Genomic DNA, 25878 nt, shown 5'->3' with positions numbered 1-25878 from the left:
CACAGCCCTCTCATCCTATTACACACACAGCCCTCTCATCCTATTACACACACACATCACTCTCATCCTATTACACACACACAGCCCTCTCATCCTATTACACACACACATCACTCTCGTCCTATTACACACACACATCACTCTCTTCCTATTACACACAAACAACCCTCTTTTCCTATTACACACACACAGCCCTCTCATCCTATTACACACACACATCACTCTCTTCCTATTACACACACACATCACTCTCTTCCTATTACACACAAACACACACAGCCCTCTCTTCCTATTACACACACACATCACTCTCATCCTATTACACACACACACAGCCCTCTCTTCCTATTACACACACACACACACAGCCCTCTCATCCTATTACACACACACACACAGCCCTCTCATCCTATTACACACACACATCACTCTCATCCTATTACACACACACAGCCCTCTCTTCCTATTACACACACACAGCCCTCTCATCCTATTACACACACACAGCCCTCTCATCCTATTACACACACACAGCCCTCTCTTCCTATTACACACACACACACACAGCCCTCTCATCCTATTACACACACACAGCCCTCTCATCCTATTACACACACACACACACAACCCTCTCGTTCTATTACACACACACAGCCCTCTCATCCTATTACACACACACAGCCCTCCCTTCCTATTACACACACACACACAGCCCTCTCTTCCTATTACACACACACACAGCCCTCTCTTCCTATTACACACACACAGCCCTCTCATCCTATTACACACACACACACACAACCCTCTCGTTCTATTACACACACACAGCCCTCTCATCCTATTACACACACACACACAGCCCTCTCTTCCTATTACACACACACACACAGCCCTCTCTTCCTATTACACACACACAGCCCTCTCATCCTATTACACACACACAACCCTCTCATCCTATTACACACACACATCACTCTCGTCCTATTACACACACACAGCCCTCTCATCCTATTACACACACACATCACTCTCGTCCTATTACACACACACATCACTCTCTTCCTATTACACACAAACAACCCTCTCTTCCTATTACACACACACAGCCCTCTCATCCTATTACACACACACATCACTCTCTTCCTATTACACACACACATCACTCTCTTCCTATTACACACAAACACACACAGCCCTCTCTTCCTATTACACACACACATCACTCTCATCCTATTACACACACACAGCCCTCTCATCCTATTACACACACACATCACTCTCATCCTATTACACACACACAGCCCTCTCATCCTATTACACACATACATCACTCTCATCCTATTACACACACACACAGCACTCTCGTTCTATTACACACACACAGCCCTCTCATCCTATTACACACACACATCACTCTCGTCCTATTACACACACACAGCCCTCTCATCCTATTACACACACACACAGCCCTCTCATCCTATTACACACACACATCACTCTCGTCCTATTACACACACACATCACTCTCGTCCTATTACACACACACAGCTCTCTCATCCTATTACACACACAGCCCTCTCGTCCTATTACACACACACATCACTCTCGTCCTATTACACACACACATCACTCTCATCCTATTACACACACAGCCCTCTCGTCCTATTACACACACACATCACTCTCATCCTATTACACACACAGCCCTCTCGTCCTATTACACACACAGCTCTCTCATCCTATTACACACACAGCCCTCTCATCCTATTACACACACACATCACTCTCGTCCTATTACACACACACATCACTCTCATCCTATTACACACACAGCCCTCTCGTCCTATTACACACACACACAGCACTCTCATCCTATTACACACACACATCACTCTCGTCCTATTACACACACACATCACTCTCGTCCTATTACACACACACATCACTCTCATCCTATTACACACACACATCACTCTCGTCCTATTACACACACACAGCCCTCTCATCCTATTACACACACACATCACTCTCGTCCTATTACACACACACACAGCACTCTCATCCTATTAGACACACACATCACTCTCGTCCTATTACACACACACATCACTCTCGTCCTATTACACACACACACATCACTCTCATCCTATTACACACACACATCACTCTCGTCCTATTACACACACACAGCCCTCTCATCCTATTACACACACACATCACTCTCTTCCTATTACACACACACAGCCCTCTCATCCTATTACACACACACACAGCCCTCTCATCCTATTACACACACACATCACTCTCATCCTATTACACACACACATCACTCTCGTCCTATTACACACACACAGCCCTCTCATCCTATTACACACACACAGCCCTCTCATCCTATTACACACACACAGCCCTCTCATCCTATTACACACACACACATCACTCTCGTCCTATTACACACACACAGCCCTCTCATCCTATTACACACACACAGCCCTCTCATCCTATTACACACACACACAGCCCTCTCTTCCTATTACACACACACAACCCTCTCATCCTATTACACACACACATCACTCTCATCCTATTACACACAGCCCTCTCATCCTATTACACACACACAGCCCTCTCATCCTATTACACACACACAACCCTCTCATCCTATTACACACACAGGCCTCACATCCTATTACACACACACAGCCCTCTCATCCTATTACACACACACAGCCCTCTCATCCTATTACACACACACAGCCCTCTCATCCTATTACACACACACAGCCCTCTCATCCTATTACACACACACACATCACTCTCGTCCTATTACACACACACAGCCCTCTCATCCTATTACACACACACAGCCCTCTCATCCTATTACACACACACACAGCCCTCTCTTCCTATTACACACACACAACCCTCTCATCCTATTACACACACACATCACTCTCATCCTATTACACACAGCCCTCTCATCCTATTACACACACACAGCCCTCTCATCCTATTACACATACACAACCCTCTCATCCTATTACACACACAGGCCTCACATCCTATTACACACACACAGCCCTCTCATCCTATTACACACACACCGCCCTCTCATCCTATTACACACACACAGCCCTCTCATCCTATTACACACACACAGCCCTCTCATCCTATTACACACACACACACATCATTCTCGTCCTATTACACACACACAGCCCTCTCATCCTATTACACACACACACATCACTCTCATCCTATTACACACACACAGCACTCTCGTCCAAGGCACGGCTGGACGAGGGCGTCGTCCCTACACCCTGCGGGTGGCGAGGAGGGTTATTTGGGCCGTACCTTACCACGCTGTGGAAGAGTGGAGGCCAAATCCCCTTTCGAGAAGGTTGCCTTCGCATTTATCGGGACCTCAATAACGTCCCTCGTCATCGCTTGAAGTCACGCGGAGCCCTTTTGGACCCGTGTGCTTAACCTTAAGCAATACGAATTTAACCCCGACAAAGCTTGGAAGGCTAAATGGAGTTCAAAAGAACTCACAAACAACGCAAAAAATCCCGAGCTTTGATCTTCCACGAAGCGCATGGTCCGCCCTAAACCACATCCACCACACAAACCATTGCAGACGCAGATACAAATGGAAAATTATAAACTCTCCATGAGTGTGCGACTGTGGTCAGGCCGTATAACGTATAACGACGCAATGGCCCGATCCACAAATACGAAGGAGACATCACAGCGATAGACTGCTCCGCAGCTCCTTACGCGGTTGTCCGGCTTGACCACCTCAATGTGAAATTGAAGTTGGTGCCCTGCATCTACAACAGCAGCCGTAGGAAAGAAGGAGACCGCACCGGTCAGTGCGGCTTGCTGCAGTTGGTGAGGGCAACGGTGGGGAGTGCAGAACAATAATTAAATCTGCAACACCGCCCTCTGCTGCCCATAAAATCTACAATGCCTGTGTGCGTGCATGGCGGTGGCCAGCCATGCGCATCCTGCTTAGCTTACGAGGTCCGACGGAATGGGACGTGTTCCAGGTGATTTGCTCACAGGCACCGCCACACCTTTTAATGATACATCGATATATAACGCTAATTGTCTGCCCGTAATGTGTTTTGTTGTTGTTGTTAAATGTTTTGAAAGTGAAGGCTGTATCAGCAGGCGTGATTCTTGAAATGCTTCAACGCCGTGGGTGTTATCTGAGACTCGAACATTTGACAGTGCGTGAAACAGGCACAATGCCCTGGGGTCCTCGAGCCAAGAAATTACCACAGTGCTGTGCCCTCAGACACTGAGATTAAGCGGCTTTATTTTTAAATGCCAAGATGACTATTAGAGCGGCAGTGAATTCACACATTATTTTCTTGTAAGCGTTAGGCTTTCGTTTTCTGAACGAGGTCCCCAACCCCGACATAACTTGCGTAAGTGGCACGCATGGGTAGCAATTTAATAATATTTTTTTGTTTACAGATAAGTTTGATGTGGTGTGGGGGGGAATAGCGGTAAATTAAATATCCGATATAATGCAATTGGGGCATCGCGGGGACAAAAGTGAATTTTTGTAATGTTTTGTTTTTCAAGTAAAGTCCCAGTAAACATGCAACACTGAGCCAATATTGGCATGGGCATGCGATTGGAACCATTGGGCCAAAGTTTGGCGCAACGTTGATGCAACGTTGGGGAAACGTTGGCCCAAAATTCCCTGTTTTACAATTTTAATCACACTACGGTAAATGAGTGGCTACACAAGGCGGCAACGTTGCAAAAGATACGCGTGAAGATCAAGATGCCATCGGAGCCAATGCCGTTGTATCTATGGGACCTTTTTGCAACGGGCGTTCTCAATTCCCCACTGTATACGCCTCCCGGTGCCTCCAGCGCCTGTTGATAATTCGTAGAAATGTGCAGTGTGTGAATTAACGTGGGCTTAGTTTTTTTTTTTAAAGGAGGTGCCTCCAGTTGCGGTTCAGACCAATTGCTGGTCTGAATATGTGAAATTTTCACAGTGCCAAAATTCATCCCCCCTGTGGCTGAATACATGCTGCCTATGGTGATAGCTCTGAAGGAAGTACATTTAATGAAAAATTTAATATTCCTCGCAGTTTAAAGAAACATCTGAGCCACCAAATCCCCTTTCATCGTCCTCACACAAAGTGTCTTTGTCTATAGTTTTGATCGATTTCCTTTAAGCAAAGTAGCAGATCCGTGGTACAACAGAATACACAAAAAATGTATCCTAATTATCCAACCATATAAACGATGAAACTGTGAAAAAAAAATACGTGATTTCAGCTGTAGCATGACTCTTACCGAAATAGATTTAAATTTACACGGTGGCTTTGTGCCACCCGACCAGTCTTGGACGCCATGCCGGGGTGTGAGGCCAAGGCTGAAGTCGAGAGTGAAATAGCCACAAGGCAAAGTCGAGGCCTACAGGCTGGAAGCATTTTATGTTGAGGCCAAGACAGTGTCAAGGCCGCTCGCAATGTGCGATGTCATCGGCTTGGTCAACAAAAGTGTATTCTTTAGTCGCTTGTTTAATCGCCAATTGTTTGGCAATCCCCCGATAAATTTGGCTGGCTTTCTCAAGGCTAACTCCCCTGCAGCAACACAACTTCATACTAAAGTTTTGTGTTTATTGGACAATCTTTACGAGAGTTGCTGTTACTACACCCCCCCATCCCCCCCCCCCCCCCCCCCCCGCTACATGTGACAAGTCTGGGACACTCAAGTCTTCCAAGGACACCCAAGGCCGCATCTTGGAGGCCAAGTTCAAGGATTAGAGCAGAGACAATGTCCTCCAGCTGGCCTTGAAGCCCAAGGGCTCGTCTGGAGGACCCATGATTGCACCTGATGTACATCAAGCCTGACCATTTTTCTTTACACCCTTATGTATGGGTATAATGTTTAAGCCTCTTTTTATTTGTACATTCACATTCACAGCCCAAGACATCGTCGTGGTGCGTCCCATCTCCAGCGCCTGCTTAAAGCGGGGGCACTTGCCCTGGGCTTAAATTCTCACTTCATATTTTCAGGCTCACTGGTAGACTCGGGTAGGCAGCACATGACTAGTATCCACAGCCGTGGCGAGAGACATACTAGATTGTAACTCGCTGACCCCGTGCCCATACTGGAGATCCGTGATAAAAGAGCTTCACAGCTCATCGGATTCCTCCTGCAGTCTAAATAAAGTTTTCTGATTCTGATAATATAATAAAAAAAACAAATCTGAGATGTGGTGAGCCGGGTGTGGAGATATTTTCCAGGTCGCCAAAATCCAGACAGACCCCGGCTGAAATTAATCGCTGCCCCCCACCCCCCTTCCCGACTCCTCACGCTGCGCAGTTGGGCACACGAACCTGACGTCGCCGTGCGCGGTGGCGGCGTGGAGAGGCAGGCGCCCGTTTTTGTCCGGCATGTTTTGCCTGGCGCCATTGCGCAGGAGAGACAGGCATCCCTCCAGCCAGCCCTGAGCGGCACGCACAGCACAGCAGAGCACGAATCGCAACGATCCCCTCGCGGGCGCCTATTAAGGATGGCACGGCGCACAAGGCGGCGGCTGTGACCAGCGCCGTGCCTGGCCATCTTTCTCTCCCCAGTACTGATGTTTAAGATTTAACATCAAGTGCCTATTTAAGGCTCAGTCAGGAACGGTTCAGATAATGGCCCTTTTGGTCATTGTGGCCGAGTAATTGAACTCAGCCTGCCAAGTTCGTAGCACGGTGCGCTAACCACTACGCCACCGCTCCCCACCAAGTCCGACCCTGGTAGGATTGAGGGCAGTGTTTCGCATGGGCACTGGTGGTGATTGAATAGTAAAGCGTAGGAATGTGTGTTACAAAGCGGGGGCCTCAAAACAAAAACAGCCCTGGACACCCATCAATCTTAATCTGACCCTGGGCACACCATAGTGGCAAGACGTTAACTACCTCACCTGGTATGGAGGAGGTCGTGGGTTCGATCCCGACCCTGATGCCTGTTGTATATTTGGAGTTGGCATGTTCGCCCCGTGGTTCCGTGGATTTTTCTCCACATTGAGAATCTACATACGTTTAAGTTATTTGGCTGCTATAAATGTTCACGTGGTCGCTTCTGAAAAAAATAGCTATATAGCTCAGTGGTAACCTTATGTGCAAATTTTTTTTTCAAAATTGGTCAATTTTGTTAGCTTCGACACCGCATCCTCACACTACGGCCACGTTCCGCAGGCCTACGAATGACCCCTGGAGAACACTGGGCGAGGAGGCAAGCCGTGGTGCGCGGTTACCAGGTACGCGGCGAGCGAGAGCGGCGTGCGGCCGCACGCGTCCTGCGTGTTGATGGAGGTGCCCATCTTGAGCAGCAGCTTCACCGTGTCGAGGCGCCGCCCCGACACCGCGTGCATCAGCGGCGTGAAGCCTGCGGAGCGGCAACGGCAGCGGCGGTTGAAGTTCGTCGTCGTTCATCATCGTCGTCGTCCTGAGCCATGATCAATCCACTGCTGGTAGGAATGGCATTCCCAAGCCGTTGCCATCGATGACTGTCCCGCAATGTAACAAAGGCAAATACGTAGTCAACCGTGCCATCGGAGGTGCGGAGGAAGGACAACAAACGAAACACAAAAAGCAGTTTGAAAGCTTCATAGGTGCTACCGTTAGCGAGTAGCACCTATGAAGGCCGGCACAGTAAGCGAGCGGGTGGGCGGCCAGCACCACGCCCGACCGCCTTTATCTCCCCGGTGTCGATGTCTACACATAGCACCACGTACTTATTTGAGGCTGAATCAACCTAGGGGAGGCCCAGGACCGGTTCAAATCATCGTTACTGATGTTGGCCTTGAGCGGGACTCGAACTCGGGTCGCCGGGGATCCGGAATGCAGCGCGCTAACTGCTGCGCCACCGCTCCCCCACAATGCAATGTAACGGTCCACTTGGCACCTCCGCACGAGCCGATCTTATCGCGACATCTCCACATCCTCTCGGGCGCGCTACTTCCCTCGGCCGCCACTTCGTCATTCGTCCTCAACCAATGGGCATCGTCCATTTGAGCGACCTGCCCAACAATCAATCTCCTATGACGTGCGTGCATTCTCCGATCCACGTGTTCCACGTTGTGTCTCTCAATACCTTGGGTAACATTGAGAGGTTAGTGACCAATACTCATGAAGTTCACTGGGTTTCTATTTTTTTAAGTAGGTGTGACATTTAGCTTTTAAAAAAAGATTAACATGTATTCATTTTTCAAAACATATTTTATCTTTAATTGTAACAACTGCTACCCTGTGCTGTGACCAACGTGTTGTTTTTTACAGTATTTAACTGTCTCTGCTTGGATGGCGTTCATCACATGTAGCTTATTTCAACTTAAAACATCCTCACTGCACGCAATGTATTGATTTGACGATATAAAAAGGACGTAGAATTTATTTTTCCTCCTGTCTATTTTTTAGTAAACCCATTTCATCTTTCAATATTTTGTTGTACCTAATAACTGACACCGACTGGAACGAAAAAGTGAATCAGCAACCGAGTACAGTAATTCGTCACTTATGAAGGAGCCGATTTATCGCTATTTCCCATTCACTGGGTCCTTAAATGCATTTATTGGAAAATCTAATCTACACCTATGTTGGGGAGGACCTTTATTTATAGGAGGAGCCCCCTTCTCTACGAATAGTTGAAGCTTTATCGCGCAACATTGAACGATGCATTTGTATGCACGGGGGTGCGCAGACACACTAAGGCTGTGACTGTTGTAAGCCGAACGCGACACTAACGTTACATATATTTAATTTTTTGCCAAAATTTAAAATGCAATGCGGCATGTGACTTGAGGGTGTATTTCTAATATTTCTTGAGGGTGTTTTTTTTGCTGTAATATTTTTTACACAAAATACTATTGAATAGTCAATGTGTGCGAATAGATAGATTTCTGAACGGATGATGTACAAATAAAGGGAGTTTGGTCTACGGTTGAAAAAGATAATGGCTTGGAAAATTTTCATGAGATTGTGTCGGGATTCATCTTTGAAAGGAGACAGCATTTTCTATTTACCCTATTGATTTCCCTAAGTTTGTTTTGCTCGAATAAACGGCATTTATTTGATGACAAAATATTTCCAGTTATTTATGTCCCTTTTTGGCATCACCACATGATCCGTGTGTCTGATGATTGCAGCTCTGCTGATGTGGGATTTCAAATGCCACATCAAGAGAGTGAATCATTCCACGGCTGCGTCATTCAAAGCCCTGTGGTCGCCGTTGTATAAATACGCATGGCTCTCACATTTGCTTCAGTGGTACGTGACTCCATTCCAATCAGTGGGTTGAAGTCGAGTGGCATGCGCCAGTATGCATACTGCCAACAGATATCACACTGACAAATTTAGGTGTAACGCCAGGATATAGATAAGGTAAACACTCTGTTTAACATACATTTGGAATGCACTAAAATACCATGAGGTAGAATATAATTTTGATTTAAAGCTTTCGTGACTGCAGGGATTAATATTCTTGGTTCTTTCGGTAAAGTCACGTAGAAGGGAAACAATAACATAAAAAAATAAAAATATAAAACAATAAAATTCTCACGATGTTTCCACTGCAACACAAGCAATCATCATCAGGTGTGAAAACCACAGCCACTTTTAAAAAAAAATTCTTGCTGTAGTTTTCACACCTGATGATGATTGCTTGTGTTGCAGTCGAAACGTCGTGAGAATTTTATTATTTATATTTTAATTATTTTATTGTTTCCCTTCTACGTGACTTTACCGAAAGAACCAAGAAGTAGAATATGTTTATATTTAATGCAATTGAATACCGTTACGTTGTATTTATTTTTTGCTGCTCATACCAACATCTTATTGTTTTACATATATTTTATTATTTTGTTGTTTCCCTTCAACGTGACTTTACCGAAAGAGCTAAGAATATGAATTACTGCAGTCACGAAAGCTTTAAATCAAAATTTAACCGATATGCAACTTAACCTTTTCCTAGGCTTCCCTCTCATCGCATCTAAATAGTGGCTCTTATTGATGACGCTAAGTGAATAACTGGCATGTCATAATCCACTCATCACCTCCCCGCCCACCAAACAATTTGATGAATTGTCACTATCCAGGGTTGCATTTCGACTTCAGAAACAATGCCTCTGTTGTCTAAGTTTAACCGTCTTCTTTATATATCGTTTCTAATTTCTCTCGTCTCGCTGGTGAAAAATAAACCTTGTTCTCTTCATTCATGTGAAGTAAAGATTCCCACCGTCACATTTCATTTGCATCAATTCTCACGCGTGTGATTTGATGTGCGCGTTTTGACCGCAGTGAGTGTCATCATTATTAAATGCCTAATGCACGCGGGATACGTGTTAAATGTGGACGGGTGGCTCAGAGATCAAGTACTTGAGCTGGACCCAATGAAAACCGGGGTTCGAATACCGCGATGAACCGGATTCACAAACGTCGTGAGTGAATGGTTCCAGCCTGCACAAAAAAACCGTGACATTAGGTTCCGCTCAATGCTTAATTTGGCTAAAGACCTCCTCTGAGCATTCCAAATGTCTGTTTGAGTGTCACGTGAAGGACATCAGTCACGGTGGCAGCGCATGTGGGAGATGGCTTGCTGCCAACCGTGTGGACCGGCGGTAACTTGAAGTCGATCTCAGAGGTAGCTCCATGATATCCACTTCCCGATGGATTCCTCGTCTCACGGCATGATGTCGATAGCGCAAATCAGGATTGAATATGGGAAAGACAAAAGCAAATTTTTATTTAAAATATTTTTTTGATTATCGCGATTTTCTATATCCCGCTACCGGAACTTTTCGCCGTGGTATATCGGGCGAGGGTTTTATTGTAATAAAAACATTTTTGTGTTTTGTTTAAAATGAGGAAAGTGTGACGGAGCGGCGTTACCCTCATTGTCGCAGCACTCGAGGATGGACGGGTCGTCGCGGATGCTCGCCGTCAGCGTGTTGTTGTCGCCCATGGCCGCCGCCTGGTACACAATGGCCAGGTCCGTCTCTTCCGACACGTCTCCTGGTGCCCACGAAACACGGGATGGGTGGTGGTGGACGCAAAGACGGTGGCAGCAGCATTCCCAGCTAAAATCCAACATAGTGGCTTTTTTTTTACCACGGCAACTCTTTCCACAATGTGGCGTCGTCCACGGCCGTGTCGCGCATGCGGTGGCTTTTCGATTCTCAGCGCTCACCGCAAGATGATGCGGCTCCTCAACGACGGAGAACGTTATTCATCATATTCGCAATCATCATCATCATCATTACATGATCAATCCATTGCTGGATGACGCAGAGCCTAATGAAAAGTGCCTGCAGGCATGGGCATGCTCCATGCTTCTCAACCAAACTGGTTATAACCTTTCTTGGCTGGTGACACCCTCACGTATATCTGGTTTTTAACGCGAGAATGCATCGATTTCACCACTATATTGTATTTAGTCCTGGCGATTATGGGTCCGTGCATAGTGTTTTTTGTTTTGTTTCATTAGGCTCTGTATGGGATGACAGGGCCTCTGCAGGCTATTACTATCACCCACCGTCCTACCAATGTAGAAATCCATCTAGCACCCTGCAAATGAGTCGATCAATTGCTCCGTCTCTGCTTTTGACCTCCTCTCGAGCTAATTCCTCTATTTGGTTACCACTTTGACGTGAGCCTTAATTGACTGCCGGCCATTATTCATTCTCGTCACATGTCCTGCCCAAGCCTGTTGATTTTTCTTAACAGTACAAATTATGCCTTCAACCAGTGTACGTTCTGATAACCCACGTGTTCCTCGTTCTGTCTCTCAATGTTATTCCAAGTACAATACAGCGCCGTATCGCTCCGTGGTCCATGGAGAATGGCAACTGTAACCAACGCAGACGAAGGTGTAGAGCCTCGCGACGCTAAGAATTGAGGGGGCTTTTGCCGTGGCTTTCATCACAGCGGTGACGTGGCGTGTTGTGGAAGGCATGGGCCCAGATCGAAATTGAAATTGGGGAGGAGGGGGCCGTGTACAATTTCCCCCCAATTTCGTAGTCCAGTGCCTGAGCCCCTGCTGCGGTCCGTGGGTGCCCCTGTGCAGTCGCACCGCCTGCACACACTTCCATAGCCAGGCCGCTGCTTCAGAGCCTCTGCCCAGAGACTCTGGAGCAGCCTCTGGGCAGTCTCTGGGCAGAGACCGTGGCTACCCGCTGCTCCACACGCAAAGAGTTTCCTCTGACCCTCCCTGAAGAAGCAAAGGTCACCCAAGCTCCGCACGCAAGCCAGGATCTCCCTCAAAGGTCGACCCAGAGGTCCTCCTAAAAGCGCCCGATCCACAAATACGTTTTCAAGGCAACTGTCAACAGCTAATTGTTACCCACAACGCGTTTACTACGAGCAACGATGACGCGATGACGCCGCGCCGGAGAAGTTGCGCCTCGAAATTTGACAGAAGACGGTGGGCCAGCCAACTGTTGCCGGCGAAAATTGATTGCTGGCAATAATTGCCATAAATTGCTCTGGTGTAGGATTAATTCCCTTTGTATAAAATTCAAACATCTCGTTCCGATGCTTTAAAAAAAAAATCTCCCACTCTCCTGTCCTGTCCATCCCTTCCAATTAAAAAAGTACAAATCCCTTTGTCAATATACTCCTGGATGGCGGCCTCCCCACACCTGCTGGTAAGGTGGGTTTGACCATACTTCACCGCGCTAGTCAGTGAGTTGATGAAGGTGTGGATTGGGGGGGGGGGTTCAGATATCACCACTCGTGTTAACTGTGGCCAGGAGTCACACTCAGAACATTCTTTCGATTAGCACGGTTGGCTACGTACGGTACGAAAGAAGTACAACATACATGCATACATATAAATATATATATAACTTAAGACTGACCTATTTGACATTCCAAAAATACTGCACTAATACGCAAGAATGCCTTTTATTTGCCCAGGGACATCCTCAATCGGTCTAAATATTATTTTTCAGCACGGTCCTACTTGTGGACGACTCGCCAATTCCAACAACGAGTTGTTTGGCTTCGCGCGGCACACAAACCGGAGTACGGTACCTTCAGAAAACCCAAAGATAAAATGCAAGAATCCATCGCTGTACTTCCACATCCTGTCCAGCTTCCCTCCTCTACCTGCCCTAACCACTGCAGCGTATCGTGCACAACCCTCTGGCTCCCCGCACACTCGCGTCTTAATGTGCCTGGAACATGATCCTTAACGCTAGGTAGTAGCGTTAATATTCCCCCAACGCCTTCTCGCCCTAACACCAGATCACTGTTCCGTGTGCAGTGAGTGGAAACTCCCAGAGGGAAGAGGCGCGCACACAAGCGGCAGTGGTGCGGACGGACAGCTGGCAAACAACTCCTCAACACACGCCCTGTCAGTAACGCCACCCTAAATGAGAAAATACATTTTATATATATAATTTCGACGTTCCGGGCAATGGCCCTTCTTCATGGATATACGCTGCCAGACACCCTGTATCAGTGATATAACTGTTACAATGCTTTCTACTGACTCGATACCATGTAACAATAAGCCAGGCCAGTTTGAATATCTTATATAACCACACCACACCCTTGGCGCGCCGTGTCGGCCTTAATAGGTACTCGCTAACAGCGCTTGCCCCGACAATCAAGACAGCCACACGGGGGGGAGTCTTTGTGTCCCCAGTTCTGACGTTTCCACACCGCGCCAGGTGCTCATTTAAGGCTGGGTCGACCGAGGGGAGTCCCAGAACCGGCCCAATTATCACTCGCCCTCTGATGTACACACGCGCCTGTACGTAACATGTATACAACACGAAACTGACCGCAACAACGGTACTTAAATACGCTTGCATCCACTCATGTGGATTGGTTTACCTCTGTGTGGACTCTAGAGGGTGTTCATATCACCGTGGGCATCAATAGGCGCTCACCTTTGTAAGATATCAATATAATGAATGAGTAATATCATAACGTATTAGGCAAACGCAATCAACCGGTACATTAAAAAACACACGTGGCCGCTGCATTTGCACGTTTCCAAACGATACGTGCATTATTAAATATGCACGCCGCTATTTAATGAACACATGTAACCCGACTCAATACACACCTAACTCGATCGCGTTTAAAATGACCGGCACACACACACACACAGGCCGTCCCAGCGCCTCCCTTGTTATTAATCCGTGCCTTGAATGCTCCACATTGTTGGGTCGGCTTGAAGATCACTATTATTGTATTCACGCGCAACACACGCAAATGTAAAACCAATCGTGCTTGCCTGTGCGTGCTGGTCCATACAAAAGCATATAGCCTATACACAGCACGCGACTATGATGCCACTCTGTGCATATTGCATTGCGTCGGTTCATTCGTGCATGTGGACGCGGGCACTTAACTGCCCTTCGCTGCATATAACCTGGCAGCGGCATATTCGCAATCACAGTACACACAATCGCACTGCACAGCATTGCGCAGGCGGCACGGGTACATGCAGACGCTGCCAAAAATTACTGAATGCGCATGCAGTGCCCGATCTGCATATGTACCAGGCGCTCGGACGCGGAATGCAATTCACGAACGGACCATCTACAAGCACGCGTGCACAAGCAGGGGCTATTACGTCCCTCCTATTCACCATTGTAAGCAATGTACAGCGTGATATTATAGCATATAATATAGTACACACCGTTAGAAGTGTTGTATTGGTGGCTACCTTTGTGGTCCATGAAAGCTGACGATCGGCTGAAGTCCATGACGAAGCCACATGACACTGGTTTGTGCATGCGAGACACGGGGAGGAGGAGGAGAAAGGAGGAGGTGGTGGTGGTGGTCAGGTGGTGGGGTGGGGGTTGTTGTGGAAGGATGGATGGAGTGGGTTTGGAGGTGGAGTTTCCAATGGCTCGGAGAATCCGTTGGGCGCACGGAGAGGGGTGGTGAACGTCTCTGTGTGTCTGTGTGTCTCTGTGTGTGTGTGTCTGTGTGTCTCTGTGTGTGTCTGTGTGTCTCTGTGTGTGTGTCTGTGTGATGGGGAGCGGTAGAGTAGCGGTTAGCGCTACGCTGCGCTACGAACCTGGCGACCCGGGTTCGATTCCCGCTCACGGCCAACACCAGTGACGCCTATCTGAACCGGTCCTGGGCCTCCCCTAGGTCAACTCAGCCTCAAATGAGTATCCGGTGCGATGTGTAAACATCGCCGCTGGGGAGACAAAGGCGGCCGGGCGTGGTGTTGGCCACCCACCCCCTCGTGTGCCGTGTCGGCCTTTATAGGTGCTCGCTAACAGCACTTGCCCCTACAGTCTGTTAAGGCTATATGGGGGATCTTTGTGTCTGTGTGTTGCTGCTTCAGTTGTGGTGATGCGCGCTGTGCTACGAACCTGGCTAGCCGAGTTCGATTCCCTGCTCACGGCCAACAACCAGTGACGATTATCTGAGCATAGTCCTGGGGGAGCCTAATGTGAAGATGTTTTGTTTTATTTGTATATTGCCGCTAAAACAATTATTAATTGTGCATGAATTGTGATTGGTTCAGATGTTGAAGCCAAGAGAAGTATCGCTCTGAATGAATGCAAGAGCAAAACGTGTACTGTGTGTCATTTATTTCGTTGGTCAATAATTAACCACAAACAATAATGTGTAATAAGTAGGATTTCGCAACCAATATTATCCCTAATAAAGATTGTTTGGGTTGTATCGCGTAAATATAAATGCGTTGTTAAACCCGCCACCACCCGACACGGCCAATTAGTAAGGTTTATCACGTCAACAAAATTTGCCAATTAGTTACCACTAAAGCACACCGGTGTGATGAAGAGTAATCCCTGTTCTCACGGATGGAACTTGTGGGGTCCACGTTTTCAGTACCGCTTTTCTCCTGGCAAGTCAGGGTTATAGCACCTCGCAACATCCAGGGAAAGCGAGTTTCACAACATGTGTGAGATCCACCAACCATAGCCTACTCCACAGTGCTGGATTACAGGCGTGCGCCTACTCCACACTGCCTGGAAATTAATCGTCAGCAGGAGCTATGGTCAATCCACTGCTGGATGAAGGCCTTCCAAAGCCGCGGCCGCCGCCTCTCACAATCCTTCCACGTAATAATCCACGCGGCATCTGCACACGAGATGATGTTATTCCCCCATCTCCTCGGTGGAGTACACACAAAAAAAGATGTGGATATGTTTGATCCCTAATGAACACATTTTAATTATTGTACCCAGACATAACATTTAAAAACAATATGAAAAAAAATTCCAACACGTTCTTAATAAAAAATAATAATCTAACAAGGTCACACCTTTTAACTAGTTTTTTTTACACATATATACTTGCGCTTTTTAATTGGCAAATGAAAAATGGACAAACACAATCCCACAGCGACGTGGTACGTGAGCTTGTTCGTGGAATTACAATAATGCGGACAGTGTTACGGACCCAATAACAGAGACCAACTACCGTGATGGCCAGTAGAGGGCACAATAGGCCTGCAATCCTGGAGTATGATCTACTGCACCTTCCAATATTTAAGTTTAAGTTGACAGTATTGAATTTGTTACACGGATGATCTCGTTGAGGCAGTTTCCCAGTTATTTTACGAGGTAGATCCGTGGTGCGTGAGCACAGAAGCAACAATAAAACAAATATAACACTCAAAGTGGTTTAGTTTATTTCTCAAAGTGTTGCAAATCATAACTCATCTCAAGGCGGCGGGTTTTATTTGTTTTTTTTATTTGTGTTAAACGATTTATATTATTACCTCACAATAACGATAATAATGTTGTATACTCAGGAAAGTCTTTCTGAGTTTGGAAAAATGTAAAAAAAATCGTCATTTTCATGTGGAAAACCGGGAAAAACCCCACAGATTTATACGCAGTACAAAGATACATTTCATAATCCATTGAGACAGCTGCCACTGGGGGTCCCCTTGGCTAGACTGCAGCAGGGCATTTGAATATTATGATGAGATGTCAGGCACTTTTAGTTTCTGCGGCGTTTTAAGTGTTCTATTGCATAAATGTCAACCCATATGGTTTACCCGTATTCTTATACAGGGAAATTGAGTTTAAAAAAATGTAATTTTTTTTGTGTTTCTCCCTTGTGATGAGACTTTGTAGGATGAACGTTGAGATGTATAAGAGGCACGGGTGACCAATAAGATCTGAATTGGCCTGTAATAAGGTCGGGTTGACAGGAATGCTGTTGCTATACTGCCCCCTTTGGCCCTCTAACTCGCTGGCATTCTCAGCAGTCTCCAATCCAAGTACTAACCAGGCTCAGGCCCGCTTAGCTTGCAAAATGTAATGAGATCGAGTGCATTCAGGTTGCAGACATCACGTGCACGTGGTTTATGTACAATGACAATGGACTGGAGCGTCTCATTATAACGCGGTTTAACACGTAGGCTTTCGCGACCAATATTATTCATAATAAACGTTTTTTTGCGCTAGATTCTCGATCGAACCCGCCACACTCCACCTTATTCTGTCCCACCTACCCCTGCAACATCAGCTCCAATCCCAGCCCCTGTCCCTCCATCCATTCCGTCACCTCCCTCACTGAACGCCGTCGGCTTGCATCTTAAAGTGCCCTGGAAAGGACGCTATATGAACCCCAAATAGAATATAACAGAGCCATCTCGCGCACTGTACAGGGGGTTCCAGATGTCTTGTGACCACCTCCCCCCCCCCCCAAATAATTGACCGCAAACATTGTTTTTCATTTTGCATATTCATTTATGTTTTAAATAAAGCTTACTTAATATATTTCTTTTTATGTTTCACATAATTAAATGGGAGAAACAAGACATCTGGACCGCCCCTGTACAACCATTTGGCTATGTTGGACACCCCTCAAGAAAAAGGGGTGGGGGTGAGTCTTAGGCGGATGAAGATCTGAGCTGGGCTCTCCACTGCTTTTAGCTCTCTGTTGTTGTTGTTTTTTCCAAAAACAAACATCTGCCAAATCGCCCGATGGTACTGGATGCAATTACCAGCGAAATGTCACGGTACTACTCAAATTGTAAATATTGTGGATTTACTCTCCAACACACCGGTGGGCTGAAGTAAGTAAACTAATTGGCACGTTCTGTTTACGTGACAAACCTTAATGGCTGTGTTGGGTGGTTGAGGGTTACGACACAATTATACTTACGCGATATAACCCAACAACCTTTATTATGAAAAATAAACATGTTTATGATTACAATATTTCAGTATTTGCATGCACAATTCTCCTTGCTTATATTTGCCTCATATTCTTGGTTCTTTCGGTAAAGTTACGTTGAAGGGAAACAATAAAATAATAAAAGATATATATCAATAAAATTCTCACGACGTTTATTGTTTCCCTTCAACGTGACTTTACCGAAAGAACCAAGAATATGAATCACTGCAGTCACGAAAGCTTTAAATCAAAATATATTTGCCTCGTCACACTTATTGGTAAACACACACTTGGGGGGAAGGGCTTAAGTGTTTTCTTAAATACACGGAAGCTGAAAACATGTGTTGCTAAAAAAAAGCAGTTTTGATAGCATGAAGAGGAGAGAGAGAGAATTGTTAAACCACTGTTAGACAGAGGCGTTACTCCCCTGAGTCACGACTCGAGCATTCTCGGACTAAACGATATTAACGCCGTTACTCTTAACAACAAAGTCTAAAGCGTCCAAATTGCAAAACACAAAAAACAGTTGCCGTGCACGCTCCGATCGAGTTGAAGTCTCCAACCCAACCATCTCGCCGAGCGTGCGGGATTTTGTTTTTTTTTATCGGCTCAGGGCAAGCAGCCAGCAACCGGTTGGTGGAGGTGTCTCGTGTTTGTCGCGAGTTCACTCTGCGTCGTGACGACTCATCCTCGTGGCCCACGAAACATCGAGCCGAAAACGTCGCCGTGCGTCCTTCGTGGCGTACTGCGTTTGTTTTATTCAGAGGGCGCGCTCGAGGGTTTGTTTCGGCCTACTCTTCCACGAGTGTCTTGGAAGAGGCGAGAGCAGCACCCACCCTTGACCTCATCGCACGCAACTCGCCGATCCGACTGACCGCGGTGGGCCCCCTGACACTGCTGGGTTTAGGAACTCGGGTGGTTTTGTGACTGCCGTGCGCGGTTTCGCCGGCCATGTGGGAAGATTGAACTGGCAACCTCTGGATTCGCAAATATAGATTGTTCAACACTGAATGCGATAACCATCAAACTCAGGAAACTTCCTGGCAAAGAGAGTCAACTTTAAAGATGTGTGTTTTTTTTTTACACAAGGGTCTTGAATTTGAATGTTTGCTCAATTCCATCAATGAGTGTTTGGCTTCCTGTGAGAGGAAACCAGAATATCTGGATAACTCTGACATACACGAGCCTTTTTGCCCGTCCAAGGACGGCTGTGTATTGCAGTAAATCTGAAACTTGCAAGCGAAAAGCGCCGACCGCGACCTGATATTCATTGCATTAATGCGTGCGTAATTTGTAAGGGCGCGATGACACTGACCTATTTCATAATCCCTTGTTCATCATGACGTCCCTTTTACTTTAATGTCTCAACAGCGCTACGGAGATCGCGTGACGTGAGGGTTCTGCCTTTGTAGCGTGGGTTGTAAGTTGACGCCTAGGAGGGGGGAGGAGGCGCCTCAACCCCCCATGTGGAGTGACGTCAGTCGCTAATTAATATTCATTGGGGGGGTGTCCATTTGGAGGACGTCACCTGTTCATGATTATTAATGAGGGGTGCTGTTCGATGTGGAGTGACGTCACATGTTCATGATTATTAATGAGAGGGGCAGGCCGACGTGGAGTGACGTCACGCACGGGAAACACACATTCTTGGCTAATTATAGTAGTAAATCAGATAGGTATCTATCAACATTCCACACAGGTAGATACAATAACCCATTCCTGTACTGACATCTTCCCGGCCACCTCGCAGCCCAAGCCTACAGCACCTGGTATTCCTTCATGGCAGTCTCCCATCCAAGTGGTAACCAAGCTTAAACTCGCTTAGCTTCTGAGATCCGATGAGGTTGGGCGCACTACTCAAGGTGGTCCGGTCAGCTCCAGGAATTGAACCGGCATTAAGGTGGCTCCAATTCGGCAAGATTCCTGTCCCATGAGTATTTTTCAATTTGCTCCAGCTAGACGACGTGTTAATCTAGATAACCCAATGGATTGCGATTAATGGTTATGAACACGTTAACGCCGCCTGCGATGTCATCGAGCACAGTTATACGATGCTCTTCCGTCGTTGCAACGCGCGCACTTCGTACGCGTAACAAAGTGCGGTAAATGCCCACTGAATCAATATTGCCGAGAACAATGTTGGCAGCCCGAAGCGATTTCTCTAAAAGGCAACACAAGACTCCGGCGAGCGAAGTTTCCCGGTTTAGAGGAATGCGTTGTGAAGACAAAGCACTGAGAAAGAGATAGTAAGAGAGAGAGAGGATTGAGGGGTGACTACGTGGCATTTATAGAGAAAAATGTTGCGTATAATTTACCTTTAAAATAAAAAAATGCAAATCGCACTCTGAATGGGAAATGTGGGTTAATAGCAGAGAATGCCATCATCGTCGCACTCGGCCCGGGGTCACTCCGCAATTGGAGGCCTTCCCAAGCAGCCGCGGCCATCTCTCACGACCCTGAAATTTAATAATAAAAAAATCCATCTCCTTTGTTATCCTTTCAGACGCGTTCTATTCACTCACTACTCGACCACTCCATCGTTATCCTTCGCCATCGGGCATCGTCGTCGTCCCCGTCACCGAGGTCTTCAAATTGAAGGTGAAGTTTGTGACGCAAGTGGCTACAATGTGCACTGTGAGCCCAGAATATCTGTGTTTGAGTCCTGGCTACGGCTAACGTCAATACCTACCTGTTAAATTAATTCAATACCTATTCTTGGTTCTTTCGGTTAAGTCACGTAGAAGGGAAACAATAAAATAATACAAATATAAAACAATAAAATTCTCACGACGTTTCGACTGCAACACAAGCAATCATCATCATCAGGTGTGAAAACCACAGCAAGAAATATTTCTTGCTGTGGTTTTCACAGAATATGAATCCCTGCAGTCACGAAAGCTTTAAATCAAAATGTATGATTCAATACCTGTCAACCCCATACCGTTTACCTCGTTTTCTTGTTCAGGGAAATTGAGTTTACAGGTCTATACGGCGTACAGCCGTTTCAATATGGGCAAACTAAAATTGTCTATTTGTTTGTGTTTCTCCCTCGTGATGGGACTTTGCAGGATGAACGTTGAGATTTATAAGGGCACGAGGTGACCAATAAGGTCTGAATTGGTCTGTAATAAGGTAGGGCACTGATAAAAGGTTGCCAGGTATTTTCATCTGTTTTGGGCAACTCCCATGGGCAGAGTAATTTATTTTCAGTAGTTTGAAAATGTAGTTTACAATTAAGATTTAAATTAATGATATGCACCCGGGATTCCTAATGTGAGGGACAAAGCAAGCCCCTATTACCCCCCCCCCCCCCCAGCAATATAGAAGTCAAACACCACCTATGGCAACCCCCTTCACCAACTCACAGTCCTTCGTGGTGTAGTAACATAAAATGATTCACTGGAGCGTGCAGCGCTGGGGACTGGTAGAGAATAAGAGTGGGGGTAGCAGCCCGTTCTGCCAGTTGCACCCGTGGGCGAAGCACGGAGCCTTCTGGGGGATCCAGAAGTGTGCGTGGCCGAAGGCTGAGCCGGGCCACGCCGGGGAGGATTAAAAGCGAGCCCCGACTCACAGTTTATTGCCATGCAGGCCTCCCGCCCCTCTTTTGCTTCTGCTTAAATTCATCACGGTAAACTCGTTCTTCCGCGCTTCTCATCAAGTGCCCGAATGTTGACATTTTATTTGAATTTTTTTTATTTGCGTAAATGAAAACAATGACGCATTTCTAACGTATATCGCCGCCTCTGTCATTCACTGCCGAAGAGGCCTGTCCACACCACAGTCGGGGCTGCTGCCATCTGGGGGTGGAACTCGTCGTTTCCGTCATCGTTGTGGTCTTCGCCTCTTCGAAGCTGTGGGTCTGGCAGCATGTTGGCTGTCCTGACCCGGTATGTAGTTATCCCCGCTGCCTGTAAAAGCCGGAATAAAAGAGAGTGCCTCCTGCTAGTGTCTCTGAATTAGTACACTGCAGTGGTAAAATGTTTGTGGAGAAGAGAAAAAAACCCCTCCAAACTAGCAGTAATGGTGTGGACAGGCCTCTTCGGCAGTGAATGACAGAGGCGGCGATATACATTAGAAATGCGTCATTGTTTTCATTTACGCAAATAAAAAATATTTCAAATAAAATGGCAACATTCGGGCACTTGATGAGAAGCGCGGAGGAACGAGTTTACCGTGATGAGTTTAAGCAGAAGCAAAAGAGAAAAGATAGCCAGGCCAAGAGAGGACAAGATCTGTGACTGATGGCATGAAAGAGCCAGGGAGGGGCGGGAGGCCTGCATGGCAATGAACTCAGTGGGATGATTCTCAACCGGACGTCTATGATGATGATGCCAACGCAATCGCCGTTCCATCGGCTGCTTTGGGAATTGGCTCCCAGATCTGGCTTTAACAGTTGCTGTGTGTTGGGATTTCCATATCTTTCGGGGGACTTCACTTCTCACTGAATATTTTTCCACGTCACTGCCAGACTTGAGTCGACGACACCGTGACTCGTAAGCCACGTAGCCCACAGCCACAGCGAGAGGGTAAACACTGCGTGTGGTCTACCCGGAGTGACAACACCTTCCGGGTCGCTACCTTGACACGGCTAAGTCTACATTCAAAACAAATTTCTTCAGAACCGCTTTTGTTTTTTTTATTTGTTTAACCCCCCCCCCCGCCGCTCCTCCGTTTAGAACGGATGGCTACGCACGGTGCGAAATAAGTTAAACATACATACATAGACTCGCACAGAGACCCATAGACTCACACAAAGACCCATAGACTCACACAGAGACCATAGACTCACACAGAGACCCATAGACTCACACACAGCCTCATAGAACCACACAGAGACCCATGGACTCACACAGAGACCCATGGACTCACACAGAGACCCATAGACTCACAGAGACCCATAGACTCACACAGAGATCCATAGACTCACACAGAGATCCATAGACTCACACCAAGACCCATAAACTCACACACAGACCCATAGACTCACACAGAGTTATCATAGACTCACAGAGAGACCCATAGACTCACACAGACTCATAGACTCACACAGAGACCCATAGACTCACACAGACTCATAGACTCACACAGAGACCCATAAACTCACACACAGACCCATAGACTCACACAGAGACCCATTGACTCGCACAGAGACCCATAGACTCACGCACAGACCCATAGACTCACACAGAGATCCATAGACTCACAGAGAACCATAGACTCACACAGAGATCCATAAACTCACACAGAGATCCATAGACTCACACCAAGACCCATAGACTCACACAGAGATCCATAGACTCACACAGAGACCCATAAACTCACACAGACCCATAGACTCACACAGAGACCCATCGACTCACACAGAGACCCATAGACTCACACAGAAACCCATAGACTCACACAGAGACCCATAGACTCACACAGAGACCCATAGACTCACACAGAGGCCTATAGACTCACACAGAGAACCTATAGACTCACACAGAGACCCATAGACTCACACAGAGGCCCATAGACTCACACAGAGACCTATAGACTCACACAGAGACCCATAGACTCACACAGAGACCCATAGACTCACACAGAGACCTATAGACTCACACAGAGACCCATAGACTCACACAGAGACCCATAGACTCACACAGAGACCCGTAGTTTGTTGTCCTTCCTCCCGCTTCTCCGATTAGTACGGATGGCTACGTACGGTTGCGAAATAAGTTCTACATACGTACCTTGACGGGCCTTGATCTGTTGTACACTGCACACGGGTGACATACGGCAATTGGGGGAGTGAGAGAGGGGGGGTTGTATTTCTTTGCGTGATGGAAGATTTTGCTGCAAATTAAATCCACGGAGGTAATTGAATCGGTTTAATTATAACGACAGCGCCGTCCGTGCAAAGCTATGGAAGACGTCAAAACACCGCAAACAAAACACAAACCGCGGTGTTCATGGTGGCGATGACGGAGGCAATTACCTTCTTTTTTACGAGACCAACGAAAAAACGATATGCCAAGAAAAAAACAAGAATGTGGTAATATTTCCCAATGTTGCATGACGTCGTCCCGCGTTCGCGTCCAACAAGCACGTGGTCCGTCACGAGGAGGGCATTTATTTATTTAGCTTATCATGAGAAATAAACCCACCGGTGCCCCCCCCCCAAACACCGCAACCCTTCTCCCTCCGTGGCGTACAGCGTTTACGTGCCATTTGGGGAAGGTTGAAGTCCAATACATCAATAAGTACCGAACGTTATCATATTTGCCCATTTAAAATAAAAGCCTTTCCAGCCTTTTCTTGGTTCTTTCGGTGAAGTCACGTAGAAGGGAAACAATAAAATAATAAAAATATAAAACAATAATATTCTCACGACGTTTCGACTGCAACACAAGCAATCATCATCAGGTGTGAAAAACCACAGCAAGAAAATTTGTTGGTTTCGTTGTTTTCTGCCTGTTGGTGTCGTTGTTGTCTGCCTGTCGGTATCGCTCTTGTCAGCCTGAGACGTACCACTGCTGGCAAATGCCCCCCCCCCTCCCCCCAATGTTTGTTTTCCCATTCACTGCTCGGTTTGTTCTTGAGTAACATTGAGCCCCGAACTCTATAATATAATTTCTCCCGCTACCTTCCTCTGCTCCTTTTACTTTCTCTCGGTATACTTCGTGTCCTTCCCCCGCACACCCGATTAGCACGGTTGGCTACGTACGATGCGAAATAAGTTCACCGTGCGCGTACACACATCCACTCCACGGTAGATTTATGTCACTAAATTCACCATGCGACCTACACATTTCCACTTTATTATTTTTTTTGTACTTTAATGGAACCTTCATTTCTCAAGCTTTTGAATTATTTGTTGCCTTAAAAGCCCGACGACGATTGGACGTTGTGGTTAATGCGGTGGGGACTTCGTTTGGCTCTGTGAATACGCGCAGAGTTATCGCGCAGCACACTTTGCGATTAATTTTAGGCACGAGCAATGTGAATAATCCCCACAAAAGGATGACGTGTTTCTTTTGTACTTTGCTCTCTCCTTCATGGCAAGCGTGAGCACGAAATATTGCATTTTCATAGTACACAATTCGATAGCAGAGGTAGGACATGGGATAATTAAATTCCAGAGGCATTACTGCGTGATGGATAAGCCGTAGGGAATGTGCCCGTGTTTAGAGCGTGACCCGGCAGATGCAGGTTACTCTCTTTCAGCCAAAGTGAGATGAGGGTAGAACGTGCTTTAACATATAAGCTCAAGCCAGCCACGGTATATGGTATATGCTTTGACATCGATAAACACACCGCAGCAATTTTGCAGGGGCTTTGTCCTTGCATGACCCACGACTCACAGAGTTATTGTGTTTGGTATTGGGGAGAGGGAAAAAAATCGGTGCGATGCACACTTACTTCATCAGAAGTAGTGTTATTGTTGCATTCACGGTTAATGCTTGAGAATGTATCACAAACGTTTATGGTAAAACAAAGGCTGCTGAGCTGAAATGTGAGAGCCAATTGGTATACTCACGGCAAACTACTTCGATTTTAGCACCGCGGCTCTGATGAAGCACGGTTGGCTACGTTCGATGCGAAAGAAGTTCCACGTGCATACAGACGAGCGCCCCGCGTCTTATGTATTATACGCAGGCGTGATCCGTTTATAAAGTGCCACACTAATTTTTTAATGACCCTCTTCATTCTCGACAGGTTGATTTTGTTCGACCAGGTCAGAACCCAA

At 46.6% G+C, this 25878-nt stretch overlaps 1 protein-coding gene across 2 annotated transcripts in view; it reads right to left on the bottom strand.

Annotated features, from left to right (window-relative positions):
* ANKRD55 (ankyrin repeat domain 55) overlaps positions 1–14985 on the bottom strand; it is a 30230-nt gene extending 15245 nt beyond the window's left edge. The window contains exons 1-4 of one of the 2 annotated variants that reach the window (XM_032952354.2): positions 14674–14985; positions 10911–11033; positions 7280–7410; positions 6372–6481 (exon numbers count right to left, since the gene is read on the bottom strand). In XM_032952354.2, the coding sequence (XP_032808245.2) occupies positions 6372–6481; positions 7280–7410; positions 10911–11033; positions 14674–14770 (461 nt within the window). In that variant the 5' untranslated portion in view covers positions 14771–14985. The remainder of the gene's footprint in view (positions 1–6371; positions 6482–7279; positions 7411–10910; positions 11034–14673) is intronic. The other variant, XM_032952355.2, reaches the window with a different exon arrangement.
* Between the last annotated feature and the right edge of the window lie 10893 nt (positions 14986–25878).

Source organism: Petromyzon marinus, chromosome 11, assembly GCF_048934315.1.
Source record: "Petromyzon marinus isolate PM22_M1 ecotype Great Lakes invasive population chromosome 11, UKy_Petmar_22M1.pri1.0, whole genome shotgun sequence".
NCBI lineage: Eukaryota > Metazoa > Chordata > Hyperoartia > Petromyzontiformes > Petromyzontidae > Petromyzon > Petromyzon marinus.
The sequence above is the reverse complement of the archived record's forward strand: the minus strand, read 5'-3'. Positions and strand labels throughout refer to the sequence as shown.